Genomic DNA, 25,144 nt, shown 5'->3' with positions numbered 1-25,144 from the left:
GGGGTGCATGGATGTGAGTCTCACCCAATATTTTACTTTAAAGCCTTTGGGGTCTTTTTCGCCCTCATAGCAAAACATATGGACATAAAATGTCACTGATCGAAACATAAAGGGGTGTTAGGTGATTTTCATAACGGAAAAAACGTGGAAATTTTCTCTCTCTCTCTCTCTCTCTCTCTTCGGTCTTCCCTCCGCTGAAACTGTAACGAAAATTCCAAGTTGATTTCACACCCGCCCGCTGACCAGCCCTGCCCCACACCAGACCTAAGGCCCTAACCCCAAATCCCCCATTATATATACACATACACATCGTGTGCGATCTGCTATATCGCATCACAGAGATCAATTCTAGAAAATATAGCATCGATCATCGAGAGTGAGAGAGATGGATAAAGCCATTAACAGACAGAGGATTTTGCTTCAGCACCTTCAACCTACTGCTTCATCTAATCAAAGCCATGAATCTACAATCTCAGTAAGTTTTTGGAGTGTTTTTAATCGAATCTGTGTGAAATTAGTTGGTTTTACATGTATATTTATGTGTATTAGTATGCTCAGATGATGATTGTTTTACTGGTTTTAGTACTCGATGTAGTGGATATCTGGAGCTATCTCTTTCTTCTTGCTCTAATCAGATCGATGAATTGTTTGTCTGTATTTACCAACTTATTCCAACCAAGTAGTAGATGTTTGGTAATTTTATTGTTTTTGCACGGTATATATGATTTATAGGGTTTCTTTCTTCTTGATATATACCCTTCTCCCAACCCCCTTAATAGAAACAGCGATTACGATTTACGACCATAACCAGTGAATAACTTCCTCATTTTATATAATTATTCATGTTTTTTACATAAAAGGTTAATATGTATGTACATGTGATGAATGATGCATATATGCATTCTATGTAAAGTGCACTACAACGAACATAGTTTTGGCTTGTGCTTCACATTTTCTTTTTCTATATGGGATGGGTTTAATAAAAAAAATATATAAAATTCAAAATATTTGAAAAGTTTGAATTTATAAAAAAAATAAAAAAATATTAAATTATAAAAAATAAAATGTTTTTTTTTTTAAATTTAAACAAATAATTTAGATAAATAAATTAAAATTTTAATGAAACTTTAATTTAGTAATTTTGAAATTAGAAGGAAAGTCATTAATGAAATTGATATGCATTTATTATTATATTTAAATAATATGTGAAATTTAATAAAATAAAAAAAAACAATAAAATAACACGTGGAATAAAAATTAATTTAAAATAACCATAAAATTACATATGACAAAACGAATAAGAATATGATATGTGGCAAAAAGATCTTTATTTATTAGAATTAGTTTTTTTCTTTTTTAAATTTAATCAAATAATTTAGATAAATAAATTAAAAAATTAATGAAACTTTAATTTAGTAATTTTGAAATTAGAAGGAAAGTCATTAATGAAATTGATATGCATTTATTATTATATTTAAATAATATTTGGAATTTAATAAAATAAAAAAAACAATAAAATAACATGTGGAATAAAAATTAATTTAAAATAACCATAAAATTACATATGACAAAATGAATAAGAATATGACATGTGACAAAAAGATTTTTATTTATTAGAACTAGTTGTGAGACTCGTATGTTATACGGGTTGGATAAAACAATATTATATATATATATATATATATATATATATATATATATATATATATGAAGGTTCAAACAAAAATTTATTTAAATTTGAAATTTAACATATTAAATACAATACATAAATACTAATATTGTAATTCATTGACTATTTTTATTTAAGGCATTTATTAATTGATATGTAAATTTGATTTGTTAATTAAGAAACGATAAAAATGAGAAAATGACAAATGGAAAAAATATTTATTCAAAAATAGCAAAAATGGCATGTGTTCAATTTAATGTAAGAGTGGCATTTGGCAAAAAAATATTTATTTATTAGAGTTGATAGATAGATAGATATCTGTATCATTATTTAGAGCATTCGACGTGAAAAAAATTATTATATTTGTTTTTGTATTTGGAAAAAATAAAATCATTATTGGACAATACATAAGTACTAATATTGTAATTTATTGACTATTTTTATTTAAGGCATTTATTAATCGATATGTAAATTTGATTTGTTAATTAAGAAACGATAAAAAATGAGGAAATGACAAATGGAACAAATATTTATTCAAAAATAGCAAAAAATGACATGTGTCCAATTTAATGTAAGAGTGACATTTGACAAAAAAATATTTATTTATTAGAGTTGATAGATAGATAGATATCTGTATCATTATTTAGAGCATTTGACGTGAAAAAAATTTATTATATTTGTTTTTATATTTGGAAAAAATAAAATCATTATTGGGCAATAAATAATCAATATGCATGAATGCATACTGTCTTTATTTTTTCTTAAAAAAGGAAAAGCAAATATACCAACATTTATATCATTTTACGCCTCTATTAAATGACATGAATGCCGATTTTTTTATTTTTTTATTTTTTTGCAAGTAAATGGTGTTGATTTTTATTTTTGAAGACCGAAAAAGAAAACGAAAATGGATAATATTATCATTTAATGCTGAAAAAATTGTAAACATATTGATATACAATTATGAAAATTAAAAAAAAAAAAAAAAAAAACATTTTTCACTGCATGCGTGTAAGGCTTTATATTTTTTTGAAAAAAAACATTAAAAATATCAGAATTTATCTTTTTTATGCTATAGATACAATTTTTTTAAACGACTAATAAATTTATGCTCTAAAAGGATGAAAAATAAAAAATAAATATGAAGCGAACGTATTGTTTTTTTTTTTTTTTGCCTGAAAGCCATGTAACAATAAAACATAAAAGGTATTTGATTTTTTTTATTTTATAAAAAGAAAAATATGAAAAAGTTAAAGTTTGGTAACATATAGAAATCTATAAATATCATAAACTTCTTATTCTAAGAACATATTTATTATCTTGATTTTGCTTATGTTATCGAGTATTGACATGGTTGTTGATTAATGGTAATTCAGACACAAAATCAAATTTAGGATCATATGAGTGTTACTGTTACACTATCATCGATAGTTTGATATTGTGGGTTAACGACATGATTGTTAATTTATTAGCGATTCAATGATTAAAATTTTATATTTTAGACATCAGTCAATTGAGTAGGATTGTTTTTGAGTTTTGGCCTTATTGGGAATTTGGTGAACTAGTCTAAATTTTGAACTAATTTTAAAGTTGAATTTGTGTAAGTGTTCTACCAATTAAAATTTTGCTTTTCTAAGTTCTCTATGTCATTTTAGTTCACATGGTCACGAAAATAACAATATACCATATAAGGAAATGTATGTCTTTTTAGTTCACATGGTGATGATAACACCTATACACCTTATATGTCATCCTGAAAAACCGAACCGGAAATGAAAAAAAAACAAACAAAAAAACAAAAAGAAGAGGACCAATAATTGTCCTTTTTGTTGTTTTTGTTGACAAATAAAGATAAAGTATTTGAAGAAAAAGGGTAGAGAAAATTATGTTTTAACTTTTTTTCTTTATGATCAATATTCAACAGATGATCTTTTGAAGTGTGCGTTTTACAATTGAGTTTCTAGTTTCTAGGATTAATCTATAATATATCCTCCCTCATTTTATTGTACTAGGCTTCAAGTTGTTTAGCTGGCGGCAGTTCTGGAGATGATGTTGTCATTGTTGCGTAAGTTCTTTCTTTTCAACTTGGAAAACATTAAGGGAACATACATTTATTATGCAACTAGCTGTGAGACCCGTATATTATACGAGTTAATTTAAAAAATGATTAAACTTAAAGTATAAAAATGAAATATTTTTTAATATACAACTTTAAAATAAGAAAGAAAGAAACGTATTTATAGAATTTAATATCATATATATGATATTTAATACTTTACATATATAAGTACATGACTTTAACTAAAAATGAAAACAAACCAAAAATTAACAAGTGGATAATATTTATTCCAAAATTACCACAAAATGACACGTGTCAAATCTCATGAGAGAATGACAAGTGGCAAAAAACCCTTCATTTATTAAGGAAGATTTTCAGGATTATATAAAAAAATTTAAACACATACATTTTTGTATGTTTATTCATGAAATTTTTTTTGTCTAAACAGTGCATACCGTACTGCTCAATGCAAATCCAAACGTGGTGGTTTTAAGGACACTCTTCCTGATGATTTACTCTCAACTGTTCTTAAGGTTAGACATGTAACTTACGTTTTATGCCAGATAGACTAATTTTCAACCTTAAATTCATATAAATCTTGAGTTCAAAAGTATGTTTGAACTCAAAATTTGTTTTTACGATGAATTGGGAATATGTTTTAAATTTAATGTATATTTTTTCATGTGATGATGGTTGATTAGGCAGTGATAGACAAGACAAATGTGAATCCCAGTGAGATTGGGGATATAATTGTTGGTACAGTTTTAGCACCTGGTTCGCGTAGGGCAATCGAGTGCAGAATGGCTGCACTATATGCGGGTTTCCCAGGTTCCCCTTTCAACCTTTTTCTATTTTTTCTTTTTTTTTAAAAAAAAAAAAAAAGAATACTTGTCTCTTTGTTGATTGAATTTGATAAATTAAAATTTCTTCTAGACACTGTGCCCCTCAGAACAGTGAACAGGCAATGTTCATCTGGGCTCCAGGCAGTTGCTGACGTGGCTGCTTACATAAAAGCTGGATTTTATGACATAGGTAAAATCAGAAACTCTGTTAAAATATGATTAGTTTCTCTCTGATGGTGATTACTGATGAGATAGCCTCTAATGCTCATCCTGTTCATGTATGTATGTAGGCATTGGTGCTGGAGTAGAATCAATGAGTGTTGACCAAATTGGACCTCTTTCCACAGTCAACCCAAAAGTCGGTTTCAACTTTCAATAAGTTACAGCAGATTTTAGATTTTTAGGGGTCATTCCGTAATTAGGTATACTTAATATGTTGACAGGCGGACAAATTTTCACAAGCCAAAGACTGTCTTCTTCCAATGGGAATCACATCCGAAAACGTGGCACAACGTTTCGGTGTGACAAGACAAGAACAAGATCAGGCTGCAGTGAGTTTTGACTTTCAAGACAAGAGTCAATCTTTCATAAAATTTTAATAAGTACAATTTTAACCCTGTAAGATCCATACTTAATTTTTACTAGGTTGAATCTCATAAGCGTGCTGCTATTGCAACTTCATCTGGAAAGTTCAAAGATGAGATTGTTCCTGTTTACACCAAGGTATGTAATGTATTTTTGACATAATTGACTTTTAAAATTCTTTTATAATGTAAACTGAATACCAAGCAATTTTGAAGTTGATATTAGTCCACATGGATTTCTTTTATAGATTGTGGACCCAAAAACCGGAGAGGAAAAGGCAGTTACAATAACTGTAGATGATGGTATTAGACCAAACACAAATATTGCAGATCTAGCAAAACTCAAACCATCTTTCAAAAAGGATGGCACCACAACAGCAGGTATATTATATTTATATATGCATTGGATATTATACCATATGCGCGCTAAATGCAAGAAATAGCAACGTACTTACATTTCTTTCTATTACATCATTCCATTTTTCTTATCAAGGCATTGTAGTTTAAATTTTTTACCCAATTATATCAGTGAAATTGCTTTTTTGGATGACATTGCTACAATTGGGTAGATTTGTTTTATTATAATGTTGTAATAGGAAGAAATGGAAGTATGATGATGCTACAATAAAAAAATTAAATGAACGTATGTTGCTATTTCTTGCATTTAGCAATCATTCATATATCAAAAAAACTTCTGACTCAAAAGCAACCCTCATGAATGATCTTTTATCGCGTAGGGACTGCAAGTCAGATTAGTGATGGTGCTGGTGCAGTCCTCCTCATGAAAAGAAGTGTGGCTCTAAAGAAGGGTCTTCCAATTCTTGGTGTATTCAGGTACTTATGTTTTATCTTTTCAAGTTGAAAAGTAATTTCATTGAATTTTTTAAGATTTTCATGGATAGAAACAAAAAAAAAATAGTATATGATACGTACATTTACAAAGATAACTGATGCAGGAGTTTTGAGGCTGTTGGAGTGGATCCTGCTGTTATGGGCATAGGTCCTGCTGTTGCAATTCCGATTGCAGTCAAGTCAGCAGGTCTAAAGCTTGATAACATTGATCTTTTTGAAATAAATGAGGTATCATTATCAAGTTTCACTTACTTCTGTTCTACAAAATTTTCAACAATCTAATTCTAAATAATTTCATTCTTGGTAATTTTGAACTGAAACTACATATTTGTAGTTTTGTACCATAGAGGTTACATTCATATAATTGCTCTAATGTTAATAACAGGCATTTGCGTCCCAATTTGTATACTGCTGCAAGAAGCTACAGCTTGATCCTCAAAAGGTGAATGTCAATGGAGGAGCCATGGCTATAGGCCATCCTCTTGGAGCTACAGGTAACTTATTGTATTCCTAAAATACCCTTTTTGTATTCGTTCATCAATTAACATGGACATAATTATGACTTTTCCAATCTCAGGTGCTCGTTGTGTTGCAACTTTACTCCATGAGATGAAACGTCGTGGGAAAGATGCTCGTTTTGGTGTTGTTTCTATGTGCATAGGTTTGTCTTATTCTATACATATCAAGTGATGCTGTTTAAAAAATATTTGAGAAAATGAAAATCAAAACAAATTTGGGGAAATGGGAAGGAAAATACAAATGGGGGAAATTTTGTATAAAGCTATGATTTCCATGGGAAAAGCCTCTTTTCTATGACTTTCAAATATTTTGATTATCCAAATATCGAAATGATATATATATTATTTATTTATTTGGTTCAACGTTGCAGGTTCTGGTATGGGGGCTGCAGCAGTGTTTGAAAGAGGAGATTGAGTGAATGGCCTATGCAATGCTCAGCCAGTCAAACCTAATGATTATTTTTCTTTGGATGCATTATAATAGACACATTTTATCTCTCATAAATGATATTTAATATCTTTCCCCATTAAGTGATGTCTTAATAAATGCTATTTAAAAAATATACAAGGAAATGGCAACCCTTGATGAAATGAAGGGGAAAGTCCAGTTTCTCTATTAAGTCCAAAAAAAAAAAAAAAAAAAAAAAAAAAAAAAAAAAAAAACACTCATATATATACTATATAGCTTATCTTATTGGGTTCATTAATTAAAAAAGAAACAAACACCTTGTGAATAGCAATCATTGCATGAGATTTAGCTTCACAGGTCTTTATATAAGAGTTGGAACTTGGGTATTCGCTCAGGAGGAAGTGGGCAATTCACTATCAGCTTGCCTTTCATGGCTCCTCTAAATATTTCCTGCAACAAAATGAGCACCAATATTAAAATTTGAGGACTTGGAAAATCTTTTTAATAGTATTCTTAAAGTTGAGAACTAGTAATAATGAAAATATACAAGAGGCATACCTCTACAACATCAATGAAATCCTGTTTCCTATGAAATGCACCTACCCACTTTGTGTGATCTGCACTCCTGTGGTCGAGTCAAAGACAACAAACATTCATAAACGAAGTAAAAGCAATTGGAGTACAATCATGTCAACTACATCACTAATATTATGATATCATTGATAAGCAGAAAACATGGATATAGATAAAGAAATCAACGAAGCATTGAATAATTACCCCGAATCCATCTTCATGTGATGAGCATTGAAGAAGAAAACCGTGGAAGGGATGAGTGTGATGTCAAAATACTTGATGTAAACTTGAATTTCCTCCGAATCAACATCGACTAATGCTATACTAGTGAATTTCGATACCTCTCGTTCTGATTTTGAAAGCTGCGCGAATTGAGTTTTAAGAATGAAAAAAACGGAGATCGATAGAAGAAGAAGAAGAAGAAGAAGAAGAATAAAAACCCTAGGAAATTGGAGGACGAGTGCGTACTATATCATCGAGTTGAAGACAGATGGAGTCGGAAGATCTGCCGAAGCGAAGGACGAGTAGCTTATCAATGGTGTCTCTGATCATGGAATCGACCTCTTCCTTCTTCGTTAATGTTCTCAGTAGGTAGCTCATCCTTCCGCCCACACCCACACCCACACCACTTGTGTTTCAACCTTTGCGTCAAAATTCGTTGATTGTGGGAAAAACTGATTTTTGAAGGAAAAAATGATTTTGTGGAATATTAGGTTGTGTCGTCATCTCCGGGACGCCGTATCAATCCAAAAACAAATCCGAACCGTTCAAAATAGTGTTTTTGATTGATATTTTAGATTTTGATTAAAACATTGATAGACATATTATTATTTTATAAGTTTATTCAAAGTCGTTTGATATTTTATACAGATACATAAGAATTTAGTCGAAATATATATTTTGTTGACGTTGGTATTGTGTGATAATCACGACCGGTCTTGAGATTTTAAAGACCCTGTACAATTATTAAATTAAGGCTCATATCTTTTTTATAAAATATTATTAATATATCCAATTGAACTAATAATTTCATTACATCCCTCAAAACTAAAATTGTGTCCCCTTATATACTTAGTTTTGACCTTATAACCAAATAATTTCAAATTTTGAGTTATGTTTTGGTTTCGTAGTGTAAATATTTATATATTAGTGTTAGATTCTAATGATATTGATAACATATTTAACAAACACAAATTTTATTTTGAATAATACAAATCAGATTTGTAACATGCAAATTATACTTTAATTAACATATTATTATTATTTTCTTCTAATTTTTAGAAATATAATATTAAAAAAATTCTCAATCGGAGGCCCCTTATAATTGGAGGCCCCGTGAGACCGCACACCAGGACCACCACACTGGTGATAATTTATGAAGTTTTTATTGAATTTGTGAGTTATGATAATTACAAGATGCAATAAATTTCGAAATTAGACGATATTTAGGATTTAGATCTTAACAGAAAATAATATAAAATTTATTACATTCTTATTTATTTGAAAGTTAACATATAGAAAATGTATTTTATATTTATAATAATATTAAAAAATACATCTTATAACAACATAAAAATAAATACATTTTGAAACTAAAAATATGTCATGTCTGATATATATCACATTAAAACAAATTTATATAATTATGTTCTTAATAATATATTTAGATTTATACCGGATATTAAATAATGAAAATTACAATAAAAACGATATTAAAATAGTTAAATAAATGAAAATATTAAAGTTGAAACATTCAGCCTTGGAAGAATTAGATTTGTGGATTTTGTCATTTGGTGTAAAAATCTTTAAGAAATATCACATAAGATCGATCGGAGCGGGCTAATAACCTTTTGGTGGTGACGTGTCATTGCAGTGTGAACACAACATTGATGGGTGTTTGACCGCAGTAAGGGCACCGCACAAGAGGACATTGCCGCACTTTTTCCCGTTTTTTTAACTGTTTGAGTGTTTGATTTATGTGTTACCGTTTTTAAAGAGTATTTTTTTGATTTTTTAAGTGAACACTAGAAATACCATTTTCTATATCATATATTTCACAACATCAACACATTTGATTCATACAAAACCTTAAATTTTTGTATTTCAAAAATGAATCCAAAAAATTCTTGTAATTCAAAAATAAAAATATATTACAGTTGGTCTTATTTTGTAGTGTTTTAATTTAATTATCGTTTTTAATTATATTAATGGAATATTTCTCTTTTATCATTATAAATATGTATTTTAAATATTTATACATTTAATAAATTACATTATAAAAAAGAATAAAAAATGATAAGGTGTACCACTCATATCAGTTTTGTAGGGGTAATGGGAAAGTGAGGGGAAAAATGATATCACGTTAACCAACAGACCAAAAGTGTGGTAATATGTGATTCCACACCCACCGACCTAATGAAATATGGAAAACACGGCTAGAGAAAGCACATGACCGACCTAATGAAATATAGAAAACACGGCTAGAGAAAGCACGTGAGGAGCGGAAAAGGACAAAATTAATAAATTTATTGTTAACAATTGCATAAATATTAGCATATACATAACTTTTTAAATTGTAGCATTGCACTTTTATTTTTCTTATACCTTTAACGGAATTGAAGCAAATAATGAAAATGTAAAGAAAGAGAACTAAATTGAAGAAAAAGAATTATTTTGTACAATGGATGAATTCGACAGAGAAATATATCTAAACCCATATTTTTCTTTTACCATTTCTCAGCATCAGACATTTTTTGTTTTCACATCATTTCTCTATTATTCACAAAGAATTAAAAGTGTTTGTTTGTTTTTTCCTATTTCTCTTCGTCATCAATGTCAAACAAACAAGAGAACGGAATCAATTCCATTTCTCTCCTATTTTTCTATACCAAACATGCCCATACATTCAACAATAGTAGAGCTTTTCTGCTTCGTCTTTCTTTTTCTTTCTGGTGACATTTCAACCCCGACACATTAATCCAAAAACTCAAAAAAGTTCAGCAATAGAACTTTTTCCTCAACTTATCTATAAGCCCATCAATACAAAATTGAAGAGATACCACCGCAAGAACCGCTTTTCAAATCATGGCAATATGAAAGACACAATGATGAAAAAATTCTAGTAGTAAACTTTAAACCTCTGATTATGAAGGCATATATGCCTTTCAGCTTTCACTTATTTACAAGTTTGTCACAGAAATCAATTTTAGCCTTCAATCTAATCCATCCATTGCATCAATTAAAATCTTCCATGACATAAAAATAACTCAAAACATAAATGGTTTATAAACAAGCACATAATACGAAGTAAAATAGATGCCCTTCCCCCCACAGTTTGTGAAAGTTAACAAATAACAACATAACCACTGCCTTCCTTCACTTACCTCCTCTTTTTCTTTCTTTTTTAAATTAAACAACAGTCGACTGTGCATATGATATGCCGATTCAAAGTTCAATCATCAATGACAATTCACTCCTCCACTTTTGTGAAAACCTGAGTTGCTAAATCCATTTGCTTTATCCGCATAAAACTACAACATTATGAAAGACGAGTCATCTTAAACAATTCCCATCAGACTAATAAATAGCGCTAAATGCTAGCATTAGCAACCTACTTCCATTTATTTTTTATTACAACATCCTATGTTTATTTCTTTCTATTATAGCAATGTACTTTCAATATTTTCCTTATGAAGTCCCTTTAGTATGAAAAATCTACTTAATTATAGCAGTGAAAATTGCTTTGTATTGCGATGATATTCCCATAATATCATCCCAATACAAAAAACCATAACCAAACCGTTTTGAAAAACCCACGGTTTGGTTTTGGTTTTTAGAAAAACCAAATTTTAGGTTTTTAGGTTTGGTTTTTAATTTGGCTGGTTATTTCTTGCATTTAATCCTAATAAATATCCAAGAACAATTTTAAAAAAAATTAAAAATACCGGATATTTCACGATTGGTCTTCGTCTGATCTGTATCGAGTCAACCTCCGTCTACGCCTCCTCGTGTTCTCAGAAGGACGACGATCTTCATCATTATCAGCACCCAAATTCAACCCAAACATATCATTATCATTATCATCATCGCTCTCATCATCGTCTTCATCATCTTGCAATCCCAACAAACTTTCCCCCCATAACAGCCGTCGACGCCGGTGTCTCGTCGGAACCCTAGGCCTGCCTCCGCCGCCACCACTTCTCCGGTCAGCAGGCGGTGGTTCCATCGACCCAATCATCTGAAACAAGAAAAAAGCAGTCCACCAGTGTCCATTATTATTATTCCCCCCTTCACCAGTCCCCCTCTCCCCCCTATTCTCACCAGGTAATCTACTATTACTATTATTATTACTATTATCTCCATTCTCAATTGCATAGTCCCCAAACACAACTGCCCCAGGCATGGCTGACCGAATCGCACTCACAATATCACCGTATTCTCTCTGGTGCTCGAGTCGTCTCCAAGCTCTTTCACGAGACGGGTCCACATCAGATGGTCGGGCAGTCGGGTGGGCCCGCCTAGCATGGCGTCTCAATTCTCTGTAGTTCCCGGAAAACGAACATGTTTCTTGAGAACAACTCCGGGGCTTCAAATTTAGATACTGTCTGACCTCCTCCACCACCTCCCACCCCGCCACACTTCCCCGACACAATGGGCATTTCAGGTTACAGTTAGACCTCGAACTCGATGTGTTATCAGAATCTCCGGTCACAGTCACCGGAGCACCATCTCCCAGTGGTGCTCCGGCCAACTCCACATACCCAATTGCATCTGATTCGGTTGATTCGTAACTATGATTTTGTGTTGTGGGGTTGGTGTTAACGGGTAGCAAACTTGTTGGGGTGGTTTCGTTGGTGTCAGATACAGATACAGATACGAGTTTTTTGAATCGATCGAGGCAATTTGAATGTCTGTAACTTGTGTCACAAATGAAAGATCTGCAGCCTTTTGAGTGAGAAGTGCATTGGATAAGAACAGCATTGTGGGGGTGATCCATGCATATTGGGCAAGAGATTTCATCCCATTCCTTGTGGAGTGCACTAGTGTCTGCATCATTTGGGAGTCTTCTTTTTCTACTAGCCATCTACTTTGCTGTAATGTGTTACTTAAAATATAGGGAATAATTAATTAATTAATTATTAACACAAAAAGATGTCACTCTTCATTTCAAAATGATCTTTTATTATTATCTTGTCTTAAGATGAAAAGAAATGATGATGTATAAGATCATAGGGATCATTTGTTTATATCTATACTATATATACTCACCGAGAAAATGTAATCTGAGAATGGCAATGGTCCTTACAAGAATCTTTATGAATTGATCAGAATTATCACGTTCTAAATCTTTAATTGACCTTACTGTATGTTGAAAAGCAGTTGTCACTTGTCACTGACTGAATGCAATGGTTCAACACATCAAATTTTACTTGAACTTATATAATGCCTTGAAACTGAAGAAAATTAACACTTCTGAACCTACCTTGAATCAGAAAATTCCATTAGTCCTAACACCTGCAGTTGTACTGCAGAATACAAAACAATAGTCATCTGCATAATATCCCAACTTATAAACTAAAAGCTAAAACAGTCTTTGAAAAGCTACTGATTTCAACAGCTTTAACCAATACATAACAGTCTTGTTTACACTAAATATATTACACAATTAGTGTCTGATTAGGTATAAGCTGACCCACCTTCATCAAATTCTAGCAAAACATTACAAAGTGGTCTGTCATTGTGGGAAAAAAATGTCAGATTAACTTGATAATTGTTTGTAACCCCTAAATCTCTGCTCAATGATGTTTTGAAAGATACCAATGTAAGGCAATGATGGTATGCTTACAAAAATATGTAATCCTTTTGCTCTTAATGGAGAAAATTAAGGCTAATTCAACAGATCGTTTAACATCGCAAAAAATAAAAACTTCTACTGATAAAAAACCCTAACCCTAGCGTTAAATTCAACTTTTACATATCTAACTAATTTCTGGAGGAACCAGCACTGAAATTGCACCTAATGATGATCAGCTGATAGCAACGTCAACAAATTATACAGATGAATGAAACCAGATCAACAGATAATAAAGATATTCCGAAATTAAAGACTGAAACATGGGGGTTCGAAATTACAATTGATTAACGTCATCAGTTCTTCAGGTATGCGTGTTCGATTGAGGATTTCGCTGAAAATTTACAAAAAAATAAATATACAAATTTCGAGTCAAAGTCGAGCGATGAGAAAAGGGGGACGAATATTGGAGGTGTGTTTCGATGATGTTGTCATCGTTTATATTAATCTCACCAAGGAAAGAAGATGGAATAGACATATAAAAAGCATTTACATTGTTTGGAATTTAGACATGTAAAAGGAAATTACATGAAAAAATAAATAAGAAAGGGAAAAATCTAATTTCATTAATTGTTTTTCATAAATAATAAAAAATTTAAATCTCTAAAACATCCATAAATTTTGTAGACGACGTAATCTGTGAAAATATGGTAAGTCTTAATGTTTAGTTTTTTTCTATGCATGTTCTAGAAGGTCTTAAGACGTTAAGAAGTTAGGATTTTATGTATTAAACACTTAATAAACATGCAGAGTCATAAATTTAGAAACTTTATGACTCTTAGTAGTATTTTAGCCTTGGATCTGAATTTTGGACGTGAGAGTTTAATGCATTAAGCTCTTATTGAGAAAAAAAAGGTTTTGAGCGTACGTCGTGCGTACTCCAATGTACGCCGCTCATACGAAGTCAAACTCCTGACTCCGATCAAGGTAGGATTACGTCCAGCATAGGAGTTGAGTACACCCCACGTACTCAACAAAGTGGATCAAGTTGTCTCCTTGACCCTTTGACTTTGACTTTAAATTTGACCAGGGTTGACCAAGTTTTACTTAAAGGTATTTTGGGTATTTTGAGCCATAGTTAATCATTGGTCTCTATCTGTTGAATACGTGACCTGTAGAGCCGATATTTGGAGTAGTGTATTGTTTAGCTATTCGACAGACTGTGAGGTGAGTTTCCTCATTGTTCTTGTGGGTCAAAGGCACCAATGTTGGCCATTTTGGTTATGTATCATGGTGTATAGGATGTTGCTCTATAATAGTAATCTATAGATCTGTCTACTAGTCTGTTAATTGGTTATATGATTATTTGTTGTTGGATATATGTTATTTGTTATGTGCATGTCGACATGGTATGGTGGGGTTGAGATTGTACCGCTTTGTGATGTAAGTTAATAAACCGGGGAATTCCAACCGAAAGGTTTTGGGCAAGGGAATTCCAACCGGAAGGTTGTGGGCCGACGGTAATCCAACTAGGAGGTTGTAGACCTGTTATGTATTGAGCATTCCAACCAAAAGGTTGTGGGCTAGGGGTAATCCAACCAGGAGGTTGTGGGCCCCATATCTGTTTGATTATATGCTTGTGTGGTGGTACTTTTAAGGAAACTCACTAAGCTTTGACTTACAGTTTTAGTTTATGGTTTTAGGTACTTCCGAGGATCGAGGGAAGGTGAAGGCGTGATCGTACACAACTTCCTGTTTTGTCACTGGATCGTGGGGAAAAACTCTGGTTTGAAATAACACTTTTGAAACAATGACTATTTTTGTAAACGATGATGATGAATGGTTGATTTTGAAAATTTTAAATTATTGTAATTTTTGAGTGTTACAACAACACAGAGATCACATTGGCTAAACTTCACAACTTGTTGTAGACTGATGAATCAGGGATGAAAATGAATCAAGCCCCTTCTGCCACAAGTGCTCCCATCCTTGCCATTGGGTAAAGTAGAGGAAAGAAGAGGAAGGCTAATTCCAAATCGAACTGGAAAGGGCAAGGCCCAAGTTGGATCATCTAGAAGTGGGTCAAAGGAAAAGCCCAGTTCAGACATTCCTGCTGTTAGTGACCCCAAAGAGGCTACTTGCTACTACTGTAATGAAAAGAGCCATTAAAAAAGAAGCTTTCCTAAATTCTTGCAATACATTAAGGATGGCAAGGTTAAGCCATCGTCGACATGTATATACACTATTCAAGTCAATAACTCACAACTTACTCGGTCTTGGGTCTTTGATATTAGATGTGGATTTCACATTTGTTATGATTTGCAGGGTCTAAGAGAAAATGAGGAGGTGGAGCATGAAAGAATAAATATGATCATGGGAAATAGGCGATCTTCTCTTGTTACCAAGATTGGAACTTATGGTCTTGTGTGTAACAATCCGAAATTTCATATCACTTCTTGTAACTCAAATTGTAATCCAATTCGATCAACCAAACGCCGTTTCCGATTTTGCCATTTAATTAAGTCATTAACTTGTATTAATCTAAAATGACTTAATGGGTGTCTTAATTCCATTTGAAATCATTCTAACACCCCATAATAGTCATCGGAATAATTCTAGAATCGACCATATCGGGTTACGGCAACTTGGTCGGGTGCGACCAAAAGCCCCGCCTAACGCCAGTATCGGGTAGAATTCCGCCGTGTCCAATTCCCGAGCACTATATAAAGGATACAAAGCTTCCATTTGAAGCTTTTGGCCATCTTTCCTTAATCACTCTACAACCTCTCTCCTCATCCATAATCAAAGGTCCAAAAACAAAGATTTAAGGCTCCAAATCAAAGAGGTAACATCCCTAACTTGTTATCTAGCCTCTTTAGCCTTCAAATTAATGTTTAAATTGGGTTTTAGGACCTGGAACACGAGTTTACGGCCAAGGATCAAGCTTGGGCCGTAAACACTTAAAAATGGGGTTTTTAAGCCAATTAACCCTTCCAAATCATTGTTGGGACTTAGATACGACTTTGAGGCTTTCAATCTTGGACTTGTAACACCTTAAACATGAATTTTGTGGGACAAAAGAGAGTTTACGACCAAGGCATGTGCTTGGGCCGTAAACTCCTCAAACATGGGGAGTAAACACATTTTTTACATGTTAGTTTGCCTTGAAACTCAACCAAAAGCCTTGTGGTAAATCCTAGAACCAACTAAAATTAGTTTGGGGGCCTTAAACATAACAAAATGCATCATACAAGAGTTTATGGCCATGGCACATATTCTTGGGCTGTAAACTCCTAAAATTGTGTCAAATGATGCCCTTAAATCACCCCAAAGCATGGAAAATTACTAGAATCACATGTGATTGCTCTAAGTGCCTCAAATCAATTTCTCTTGACCATAGGAGAGTTTACAGCCGTAAACTCCAAGTTTACAGCCGTGAAATCCCTTTTAAGTGATATAAATTCATTTAATCTATTCCAAGGCATTTTAGTAATTTATTCCAACAATCCCCAAGTCCAAACAAGCCATTAATCTCTCAAAATCACACCCACATGAGTTCACGGCCGTGAACTCATGTATGTGTGTGATATTTGGCCGTAAACTCCCTAATATGTTTACTCTTGGGGAGTAAACTCAAATCCCAAGTCCCTAGTGTCATTATACGTCCGAAGATGTCACCCGGGTCACTCCAAACGCTCGTTTTGAGGTGTTTAACCTCGTTGGAGTGTAATGTTCCATATAATAAGTGATTGTAAATCTAATTAGATATATGGGCATTATTTCATTTACATAGGGACATCGCGAATAATCAAGCCCAGAACCAACGTCTAGTGTCCGAAATCGTCGCATTTCCGAGTCTGGTGAGTTCATACCCCTACCCTTTTTCACTGTTTTTCACTGTTTTCAGGGGGGAACACAAGCAAAGTACAAGGGTTTCTTGTACTCAAAAACTTGTTTTCGTGTGTGTGTTTCACATTTTATATGCTTTTAATACTGATTGATACAACTGGTAACCATACGAGCATGCAGATCACGTAAACATTTATTTGTGAAATGGGTTTTATAAACTGTTATGTTTTATATATTTCACAAATGTTTTCCACATTTTATCAGTTAAAAGCATGATATTAGAACATTTGAACCTGAAACTTGTACACTGTTTGTCCTCGGTAACACTCCACAGAGATACGTGAGTGGAGGACTATCATATTATTACTAGTAAATTTGTTATTCCTGTATGATTGGAGACACGTCCTCGGCGAACACTCCACAGAGATACGCGAGTGGAGGACTACACCCGTAACCAGAATCTCTGGGATTTAGAGAGCGTGACTTGAGTGTATAGATCTATACGGGGCTGACTACCCCACACCTGGCTACTAGCTACAGCCGAACCGAAATGGTTCAAGGGTGACGAAAGTCATAAAGATGTGGACTACTTATTGCCACAGGTTCAGTCTATAGTATGGTTATGGAACTCGCAATTAGGATAACAGAGATTTACTTATAGTAATAATGAATAACTTATTACATTTTGTAACGCCTGCAGATCCGGGCTAGTCAATTTAGAGGCAATAGGGGTCGAAAATGACTTTTCGACAAAAAGATTATTTAGAATAAATAATCTTAACCAAGTTGTAGAATATGTCACAGGGTTTCCGTACATATAAAGAACGCCGAAATCCGAGTTATAACGAAGAAGTTATGACCCGTCGAAGTTTCGCGTCGGAACCGGCACGGCGCCGAGAAGCGTAAATAGTAAATTTATGATAGAGCGAGATTTAGATTTAGCGCTCTAAACGAAAGTCGTAGAATATGTTAAACTAAGAACTTCGATAAAAAGAACGCCCAAATCTGACTTCGTATGAAGAAGTTACGATTTTTCGAAGTTTCGGATTAGCAGTGTACAGTCCGAAATTCGAATATTAGATCGAGCGATTTTTAGCCGACACAACCTAAACGAGAATTGAAGATCTCATTATTAGTAGTGTAACAATAAAAAGACAGACGAAAATGGACATCGGATGAAGAAGTTATGAGATTTTAACGGACCAATCCTGTCCCGACCTGTTAAAAATATAACTTTAAAAATAAAGTCAAAATTAGCCGACGGAGTCTAAACGAAAGTTGTAGAGTACGTCTCCACCTACGCGTGGATATAAATAACGTCAAAAACGGAGTTCGTATGAACGAGTTACAAATTATAATAGCATATTTACGTATTAAAATAAAGTATAAATCATATATACGTACACATATATATACATATGTATATATCATTAGAAAGGTATCGACGATGCGGTCATTATAAGACTAATGTTGAGTTCTTTCGACATTAGTTTAGTGCAAATATCATTAAATCTATTTAAAATAGTATTATAAAGGGGTGTTTAGTTGTTTATATAACTATAAGGTCATTAAGTAATTATGGAGGGTAGTTTTTGTAAATTCAATTACTATAAATAAGAGGCTTGGGCTCTCATATTTCTTGCACCATTCTCTTTATTCAAGAGTATTTCTCTCCTTATCCCCCGAGCATTTCGGTCCCTCGTGATTCGACTTCTCTTTCTGTAGTTTTAGTATAGTAAGGTGAGCGCTGAAGCGCTGCACGAATCTTTCTTAGAAAGATTCAGCGACGAAGTTCTGCCCCTACAGAGCCCGACTCCTAGCTAAAATCCCCTTGTAAGTAAGTTATGCTTATCCTATTTTAAATATAGTTTATATTTAAAATTAGTATTGTTATTATAAATTTATAATAAATATTTGAGCTATTATTATGAATTATATAAGTGTCGTTATAATATCTTTTTAACTACTCGCGGTACGGGGAATCTGGTTTAAAGGGCCGCATAGGGTTGTTGGATTTCAGAAGTGCTATATGCCAAAATGGTCCTGCCCTCCGGTGTTTTATGTCTGGCCCCTGTCTGTACATAGTGGTTGGAAAGTATTGTTTAAACGCTTATATAATAATAATAATAAGACTAATAATTAGTCACGGTAAATCTTAGACTAAAATCTAGTGGTAATAATACTAGGTTTCGTCGAAGGAAATTATTTTAAAGTAAACGAAGCGCTGTCCGAGTACCGAGTCACCACCTTCTCAAGTGAGTGCATGGTCCCTTTCATCTTACACATAGATATGAAGTATTTTAATATAAATTACGTGTTATGTGTGCATATTGTCTTAATACTTGCTGTCTATGCTGGTGAAAGATTTTTATACATGTTTTAAATGATTTAAACTGTATAAAGTATTTTATATCTACAAAATATGTTGCGTAAAACATGGGTAGATGAATGATGAGGGATAAAAGCTGAAATAGAGGAACATTAGTAGTACGGACCTAGTGCCCTATAGGTAATACATTGGCAGCAGTGGACCAAGTACCCTATAGATGAGCACTGGCAGCTGCGCCACAACCCGTAGATGTTTTAGATCTACGATAAACGTCCTAGCAGCTGCGCTCTAAGGACAGTATCAACAGCTGTGCCTAATAGGGAGCCTTATGACCATGACAGTGGCGTTAAAAGGTCAATACCGGCAGAAGCGCCTCATAGGAAATGTCCCAATTCTGGCAGCTGTGCTTAAGTGACAAGATTAGCAGCTGCGCTTGACCAAAGTGTCATTGGCAACAATGGACTTCATGTTGTTTCCTTAGGATGATCCTTAGGAATGAATGAATGAGAAATAGCTGATTCTTAGGGTAGATCCTTAAGAATAAAGAAGATAATGGGGATGGGTAATTGGGTTGATTATTTGATTGTTTAAACATAATAATTATATTATTGTGGGTTGAAAACCCTATGTACTCACCAGGTTTCCCAACCTGACCCACTCAGTTTATTTATATCACAGGTGTTGATATGAAGTGACACTACACTGAGAGATTTAAAGAGATGTAGATCACTAGTGTAAATAATTGTAAGTTCTGTTTATGCTTATGTTTCTGTATTAACGATGACATCCCAAACGTTTTAAAATGAAATAAATACGTTTCTTCGAAAATGTTTTAATAACGTATTTACCATGTTTTTCTGGGAACAAATTCCGCAACATTTTTATAAAATGAAGTACTCTGATTTTTATAAAGCATAAACAACATCGGTCTTTTCTGGCCGTGAAAATGGGGATGTCACACATTTCACAAGATAACCAGGTTTCGGAATACATCTTTTACATTGATAACCAACATTCAGGAAAGTATGGGACTTTCCTGGGAAACCTTATACAGAACCAGGTCTAACCAGAATACATCTTTTACAAATGGTAACCAACATTCAGGAAAGCATGGGGCTTTCCTGGGGAAAACATTTACATAACTAGAAAAGTGTAACAAACTGGATAACCTTACATCTTTTACAATTGGTAATATATAATCAGGAAAGTATGGGACTTTCCTGGGGATCCATTGGTACATAACCAGAACAGAATAACAAAACAAATAACCTAAATGTACATTTTCACAAGGGTAAACATGATTTCAGTGTACAACTTTACTTTACATAATGTGAAACAACCAACCAACCTTTTTAAGAAAATGTGGGATTTTCTTGGCGTGTGTTACATTTTCAGAAAACAGAAAGGAAACATGAACATTTTCATAAAACAAAAACCGCTTATGAACTCACCAGCGTTATGCTGATTTTCAAACCACTTGTGTTCTCAGGTCATTGATAGAACAGGTACCCGAAGATCCACTTGATCCAGGTTGGAGTGCGTACAAGACCCGTTCGTTTTGTTTCTATATATATATATATATATATATATATATATATATATATATATATATATATATATATATATATATATATGTATCACAAACTGTACAACTTTACTTTTGAAACAATTGTAAAACTTTTCATATGTAATGTAATGGTTGTTCTACTTTACTTACTATGTACATTGGATTTGATACTCAACGTGGAGTCAACCCCGAAAATGTTTCCGCCTTCGGTTTTCGGGGTGTGACATTGTGCTCGGTGGTGATGTTGGGATAGATTTGATTAATTGTAGCTATTCCTTATAAATGACGCGGGACATTATTTCTTTTCATATATTGTTCATATAAGGATTTCGATATACTTTTAATGATATGAATGGTTCGATTTTAGATTGTAAAAATGATGGTTTTATGTTTGAAGATTTACCTTGTAATGGTGTGTATGAAATTGTGATTTGCGTTGATAGCTTAGCCAATAGTGTATTCAATATGGATTCGTCTAATGGTGTAGACAAAGCAGGCTTATGTTATTTGACTTAAGGTCGGATGATGAATGTGAATCTTGTCTTTTGGGTAAGATGACAAAATCACCTTTCACTGGGTCTTATGAAAGAGGTGAAGGTTTGTTAGATCTCATACACATTGATGTGTGTGGGACCTTCAGATCTACTATGAGGGATGCAAATCAATACTACGTGAAATTTACAGATGATTATAGCAGATATGGGTATATCTACTTAATCAACATAAATCATAAACCTTTGAAAAGTTCAAAGAGTTTAGACACGAGGTCGATAATTAATTAGGCAGGAAGATAAAGATGCTCCGATATAACAGAGGTGGAGAATATCTTAGCATCGAGTTCCACGACTATCTAAAGGAATGTGTAATAGTTTCACAATTGACTCCTCCTAGGATACCACAACTTAATGGTGTTGTTAAGAGGCGTAATCAGATATTATTAGACATGGTTCGTTCCATGATGAGTCAAGCTTCCTTTCTTATTTCTTTCTATGGGTATTCCTTAGAGACAACCACCCATATATCTTAATCTTGTCCCTACTAAGAAGGTTGTCAAAACTCCTCACGAGATATGGACAACGAAAGTGAGATATGTATTTTCATTGGTTACCTACAAAAGTCTTTTGGATACTTGTTCTACATACCTAGTGATAACGTGGTCTTTGTAGCTCGAAGGGGAGTCTTTCATGATAGAGAGCTCATATTCAAAAATAACATTAGAAGTGCTATTGACCTGGAAGAAATTCCAGAATCAGTCAATGAAGGAAGCTTATAAGGCACTAGCTCTCTGCCAGAGGATAAGACTTCTGTTAAGCCCATTGATAATTCATTACCTATTTGTTGATCCAGTAGATTTAGCATGTCACATGAGTTCTATGGTTTCCATATAACTTCAAATGGTGACATGTTTATCGGTGATGGTACACTGGTAAATTTGGATGAGCCAACTAACTACAAGGAAGCGATGGCGATCCCTGAGGCTGCCAAGTAGAAGGAGGTAATGGATAGCGAGATTCAGTCCATGTATGATAACCAAGTTTGGAATTTGGTTGATTATGTGATTGGTCGAAAGACAGTTGGGTACAAATGGATGTTCAATAATAAGTCTAACATGGATGGGAAAGTACACACATTCAAAGCATGATTGGTTGCAAAGGGCTTTATTCAAACCCAAGGGATTGACTATGATGAGACTTTCTCACAAGTAGCCAAGATAAAGTCTATTACAATAATACTTGCCATAGCTTCCTTTCATGATTATGAATTATGGTAGATGGATGTCAAAACTGCTTTCCTTAACGGAAAGTTGGTTGAGGATATTTACATGAGCCAGCCGGAGGGTTTTGTACATACAAAGTTTCCTAATAGAATATGCAAGCTTGAGAAATCCATTTATGGATTGAGACAAGCGTCTCAAAAATGGAACCTTTGCTTCCATGAGAAATTCAAAGAATTTGGTTTCTCTATGAATGGGGATGAGTCTTGTATGTATGTCAAAGCTAGTGGGAGTATAGTAAATTTCCTAGTATTATATGTTGATGACATACTCCTTATGGGAAATGACATTACAAACTTGCAAGAAGTGAAATCTTGGGTTAGGAAGTGTTTCGCCGTGAAGGATATAGGGGAAGCAACTTATATTCTTAGGATAAGGATTTTGAGGGATAGAAAGAAAATAATTATTGGTCTTAGTCAAAGTACATACATGGATAAAATACTAAAGCGTTTATATGGGAAATTCCAAGAAAGGGGAATTGCCTATTCAGAGTAATATTAAGACTCAAAGCCCTAGTATAGATGAAGAGATAGCTGACATGAGTCGAGTTCCATATGCTTCGGTTGTAGGTTCGATCATGTATGCTATGACATGTACTCGCTCTGATGTGTCTTATGCTTTGAGCATGGTTAGCTGATTTCAGGGCAATACTGGTAGAGCTCATTTGACTTGCAATGGTTGTAAATTCCACAATCGCTCATACTTTTGGAAGTAGGTAGTGAATTAAGAGTGTCATGAATAGATTGTAGATTGTCTATGGAAATTAGACATTACAATGGTTGCTACAATATTCATGAGTACATAGAAAATAGAGATTTTGAGTATTGGATAAACCCACACTCATAAAATTACTTCATATATAATATCACAAGAAATTATGAGACGATAATATCTTATATTCTTGAAATGAAGATTGTAATTACAAGTCGGTTGTGCATCGGTGTTACACAAAATGCATCAGTAACGTGATATTATAAAATGTAGCTTCATGCATGATTTGGTGAGTAAAAGATACAATCATATGAGTCGAAGTTTATTCATTCCTTTTGCCCTAATGGGAAAATCGATATCTTTGGGCCCCTCGGTGATTTGGTGTTGACATTATAGTGTTGGGCCCAACCAAGACTAAATTGATGTGTTCAACTAGTAGTCTTATGAGGTCGTCACAAATCAGGAAATTGGGAAACAAAAATTTTGGACAAGAGATTGATTGTAATCCATGTCTCATGTCCATGTGATATCTTGTAAAACGAAGGGATATTTGATCACTTATCTTAGGACCGATGTCTGATCAGATTAGAGTCTAGAAGTTGCTTTGGAAAGCACATTTTGTTGTTTGATTTAGAAGTTATACTTGTAATTGTAGTTATAAGCTTATCCAAATGGGAGACTATTGGATTAGGTGTCTAAAACAATAACTAAATTAGTATATACTTGAATTAAAAGCAAAGTCCTTTTGGGTTGCCCTCAAATCTTGTAATTGACTAGAATGACATTTGGAGAGAGAGAGAGAGAAAGAAAGGTTGATTTGTTGGTTTATTATATGATTGATAAATAATAATAAATAATTTATCAATATATTATGAGATTAATATATTAATTGGAAATAATATTACTTAATCAATAACTAATCAACAATTAAATGGGATTAATTGGATTAATTAAATTTGCAAGGACCTAAGTTGTAATTGTTTAATAGTTGATCAGGAGAAGATTCTAGAGAATTCTAGGGGAGGTCGAAAGTTTGAAGGCTCCCTAGGATTTCTAGATTATTCCATATAGATAATATAGATAATAAGGAAACTAGATAAATGCAAGATTTGAAATAATATTATTTTATTTCAAATTAGGGTTATCTAAGGTTTTCCTATCAACTATAAATAGGGGTCTTGGCATACAGTTTTCGGCCACTTGATATCCAAGAATGATTGTTGAAAATCATATCCCTTCTCCTCCCTCTTCAAGTGTTCTAATTGCTAGGGTTTGGGTACAAACCATTAGAGGCACGAGATTTCTGGTGTTTGCTTTCTAGAGCTTGTTCAAGAAAGATTTTATTGATTATTTACAACAGTAATCAAAAGATATGTAAAACCTAATCCCTTTATGAATTTTGATAATCATAGGGTATTCCTAGGTTTCTTTGATGTTCTTAGAGTATAGATACCAATAGAGAAAACTTAGATCCAAATAGGTTGCATGTACACTTAAGGGTTAATTTTTTCCGCCATAGATTTTTTTTTGTAACCTATAAAACCCATCAATTATAAGTTCATGGTGATGTCGCTTAAGCTCACCAATACACCGACATCATTTATGGATTTGATGAAT

The 25,144-nt window shown here is 33.3% G+C and overlaps 3 protein-coding genes and 1 long non-coding RNA gene across 11 annotated transcripts; 2 read left to right on the top strand and 2 right to left on the bottom strand.

Annotated features, from left to right (window-relative positions):
• The first annotated feature begins 267 nt into the window (after nucleotides 1-267).
• Nucleotides 268-7,055, top strand: LOC111901559 (3-ketoacyl CoA thiolase 1, peroxisomal). Its single transcript, XM_023897421.3, has 14 exons — nucleotides 268-475; nucleotides 3,682-3,734; nucleotides 4,177-4,261; nucleotides 4,430-4,556; nucleotides 4,662-4,760; nucleotides 4,861-4,928; nucleotides 5,014-5,121; nucleotides 5,216-5,293; nucleotides 5,403-5,535; nucleotides 5,892-5,988; nucleotides 6,111-6,234; nucleotides 6,392-6,500; nucleotides 6,584-6,667; nucleotides 6,896-7,055. The coding sequence occupies exons 1-14, from the start codon at nucleotides 386-388 to the stop codon at nucleotides 6,937-6,939; spliced, it is 1,299 nt and encodes a 432-aa protein (XP_023753189.1). The 5' UTR covers nucleotides 268-385; the 3' UTR covers nucleotides 6,940-7,055.
• Nucleotides 7,056-7,153: 98 nt separating this feature from the next.
• Nucleotides 7,154-8,280, bottom strand: LOC111901560 (uncharacterized). The gene is made up of 4 exons (XM_023897422.3): nucleotides 7,975-8,280; nucleotides 7,711-7,868; nucleotides 7,492-7,558; nucleotides 7,154-7,383 (listed from the first exon to the last, which is right to left on the bottom strand). The coding sequence occupies exons 1-4, from the start codon at nucleotides 8,104-8,106 to the stop codon at nucleotides 7,285-7,287; spliced, it is 456 nt and encodes a 151-aa protein (XP_023753190.1). The 5' UTR covers nucleotides 8,107-8,280; the 3' UTR covers nucleotides 7,154-7,284.
• Nucleotides 8,281-10,709: 2,429 nt separating this feature from the next.
• LOC111901561 (uncharacterized) lies at nucleotides 10,710-13,826 on the bottom strand. Of its 7 annotated transcripts, none has more exons than XM_023897424.3 (5): nucleotides 13,639-13,825; nucleotides 12,989-13,031; nucleotides 12,775-12,902; nucleotides 11,451-12,610; nucleotides 10,710-11,036 (listed from the first exon to the last, which is right to left on the bottom strand). In XM_023897424.3, the coding sequence occupies exon 4, from the start codon at nucleotides 12,587-12,589 to the stop codon at nucleotides 11,459-11,461; it is 1,131 nt and encodes a 376-aa protein (XP_023753192.1). In that variant the 5' UTR covers nucleotides 12,590-12,610; nucleotides 12,775-12,902; nucleotides 12,989-13,031; nucleotides 13,639-13,825; the 3' UTR covers nucleotides 10,710-11,036; nucleotides 11,451-11,458. The 7 variants fall into 7 exon arrangements, with proteins under 7 accessions (XP_023753192.1, XP_023753195.1, XP_023753193.1 ...); XM_023897427.3 differs by having other exon boundaries at nucleotides 12,775-12,898; XM_023897425.3 differs by having other exon boundaries at nucleotides 12,775-12,867.
• Nucleotides 13,827-18,813: 4,987 nt separating this feature from the next.
• LOC128126355 (uncharacterized) lies at nucleotides 18,814-21,091 on the top strand. Of its 2 annotated transcripts, none has more exons than XR_008224174.1 (4): nucleotides 18,814-18,979; nucleotides 19,333-19,401; nucleotides 20,154-20,219; nucleotides 20,965-21,091. It is a non-coding gene; the product is annotated as an uncharacterized LOC128126355 (long non-coding RNA). The 2 variants fall into 2 exon arrangements; XR_008224175.1 differs by having other exon boundaries at nucleotides 18,814-18,983.
• Nucleotides 21,092-25,144: the final 4,053 nt, after the last annotated feature.

Source organism: Lactuca sativa, chromosome 5 (genome assembly GCF_002870075.4).
Source record: "Lactuca sativa cultivar Salinas chromosome 5, Lsat_Salinas_v11, whole genome shotgun sequence".
NCBI lineage: Eukaryota > Viridiplantae > Streptophyta > Magnoliopsida > Asterales > Asteraceae > Lactuca > Lactuca sativa.
The sequence above is the reverse complement of the archived record's forward strand: the minus strand, read 5'-3'. Positions and strand labels throughout refer to the sequence as shown.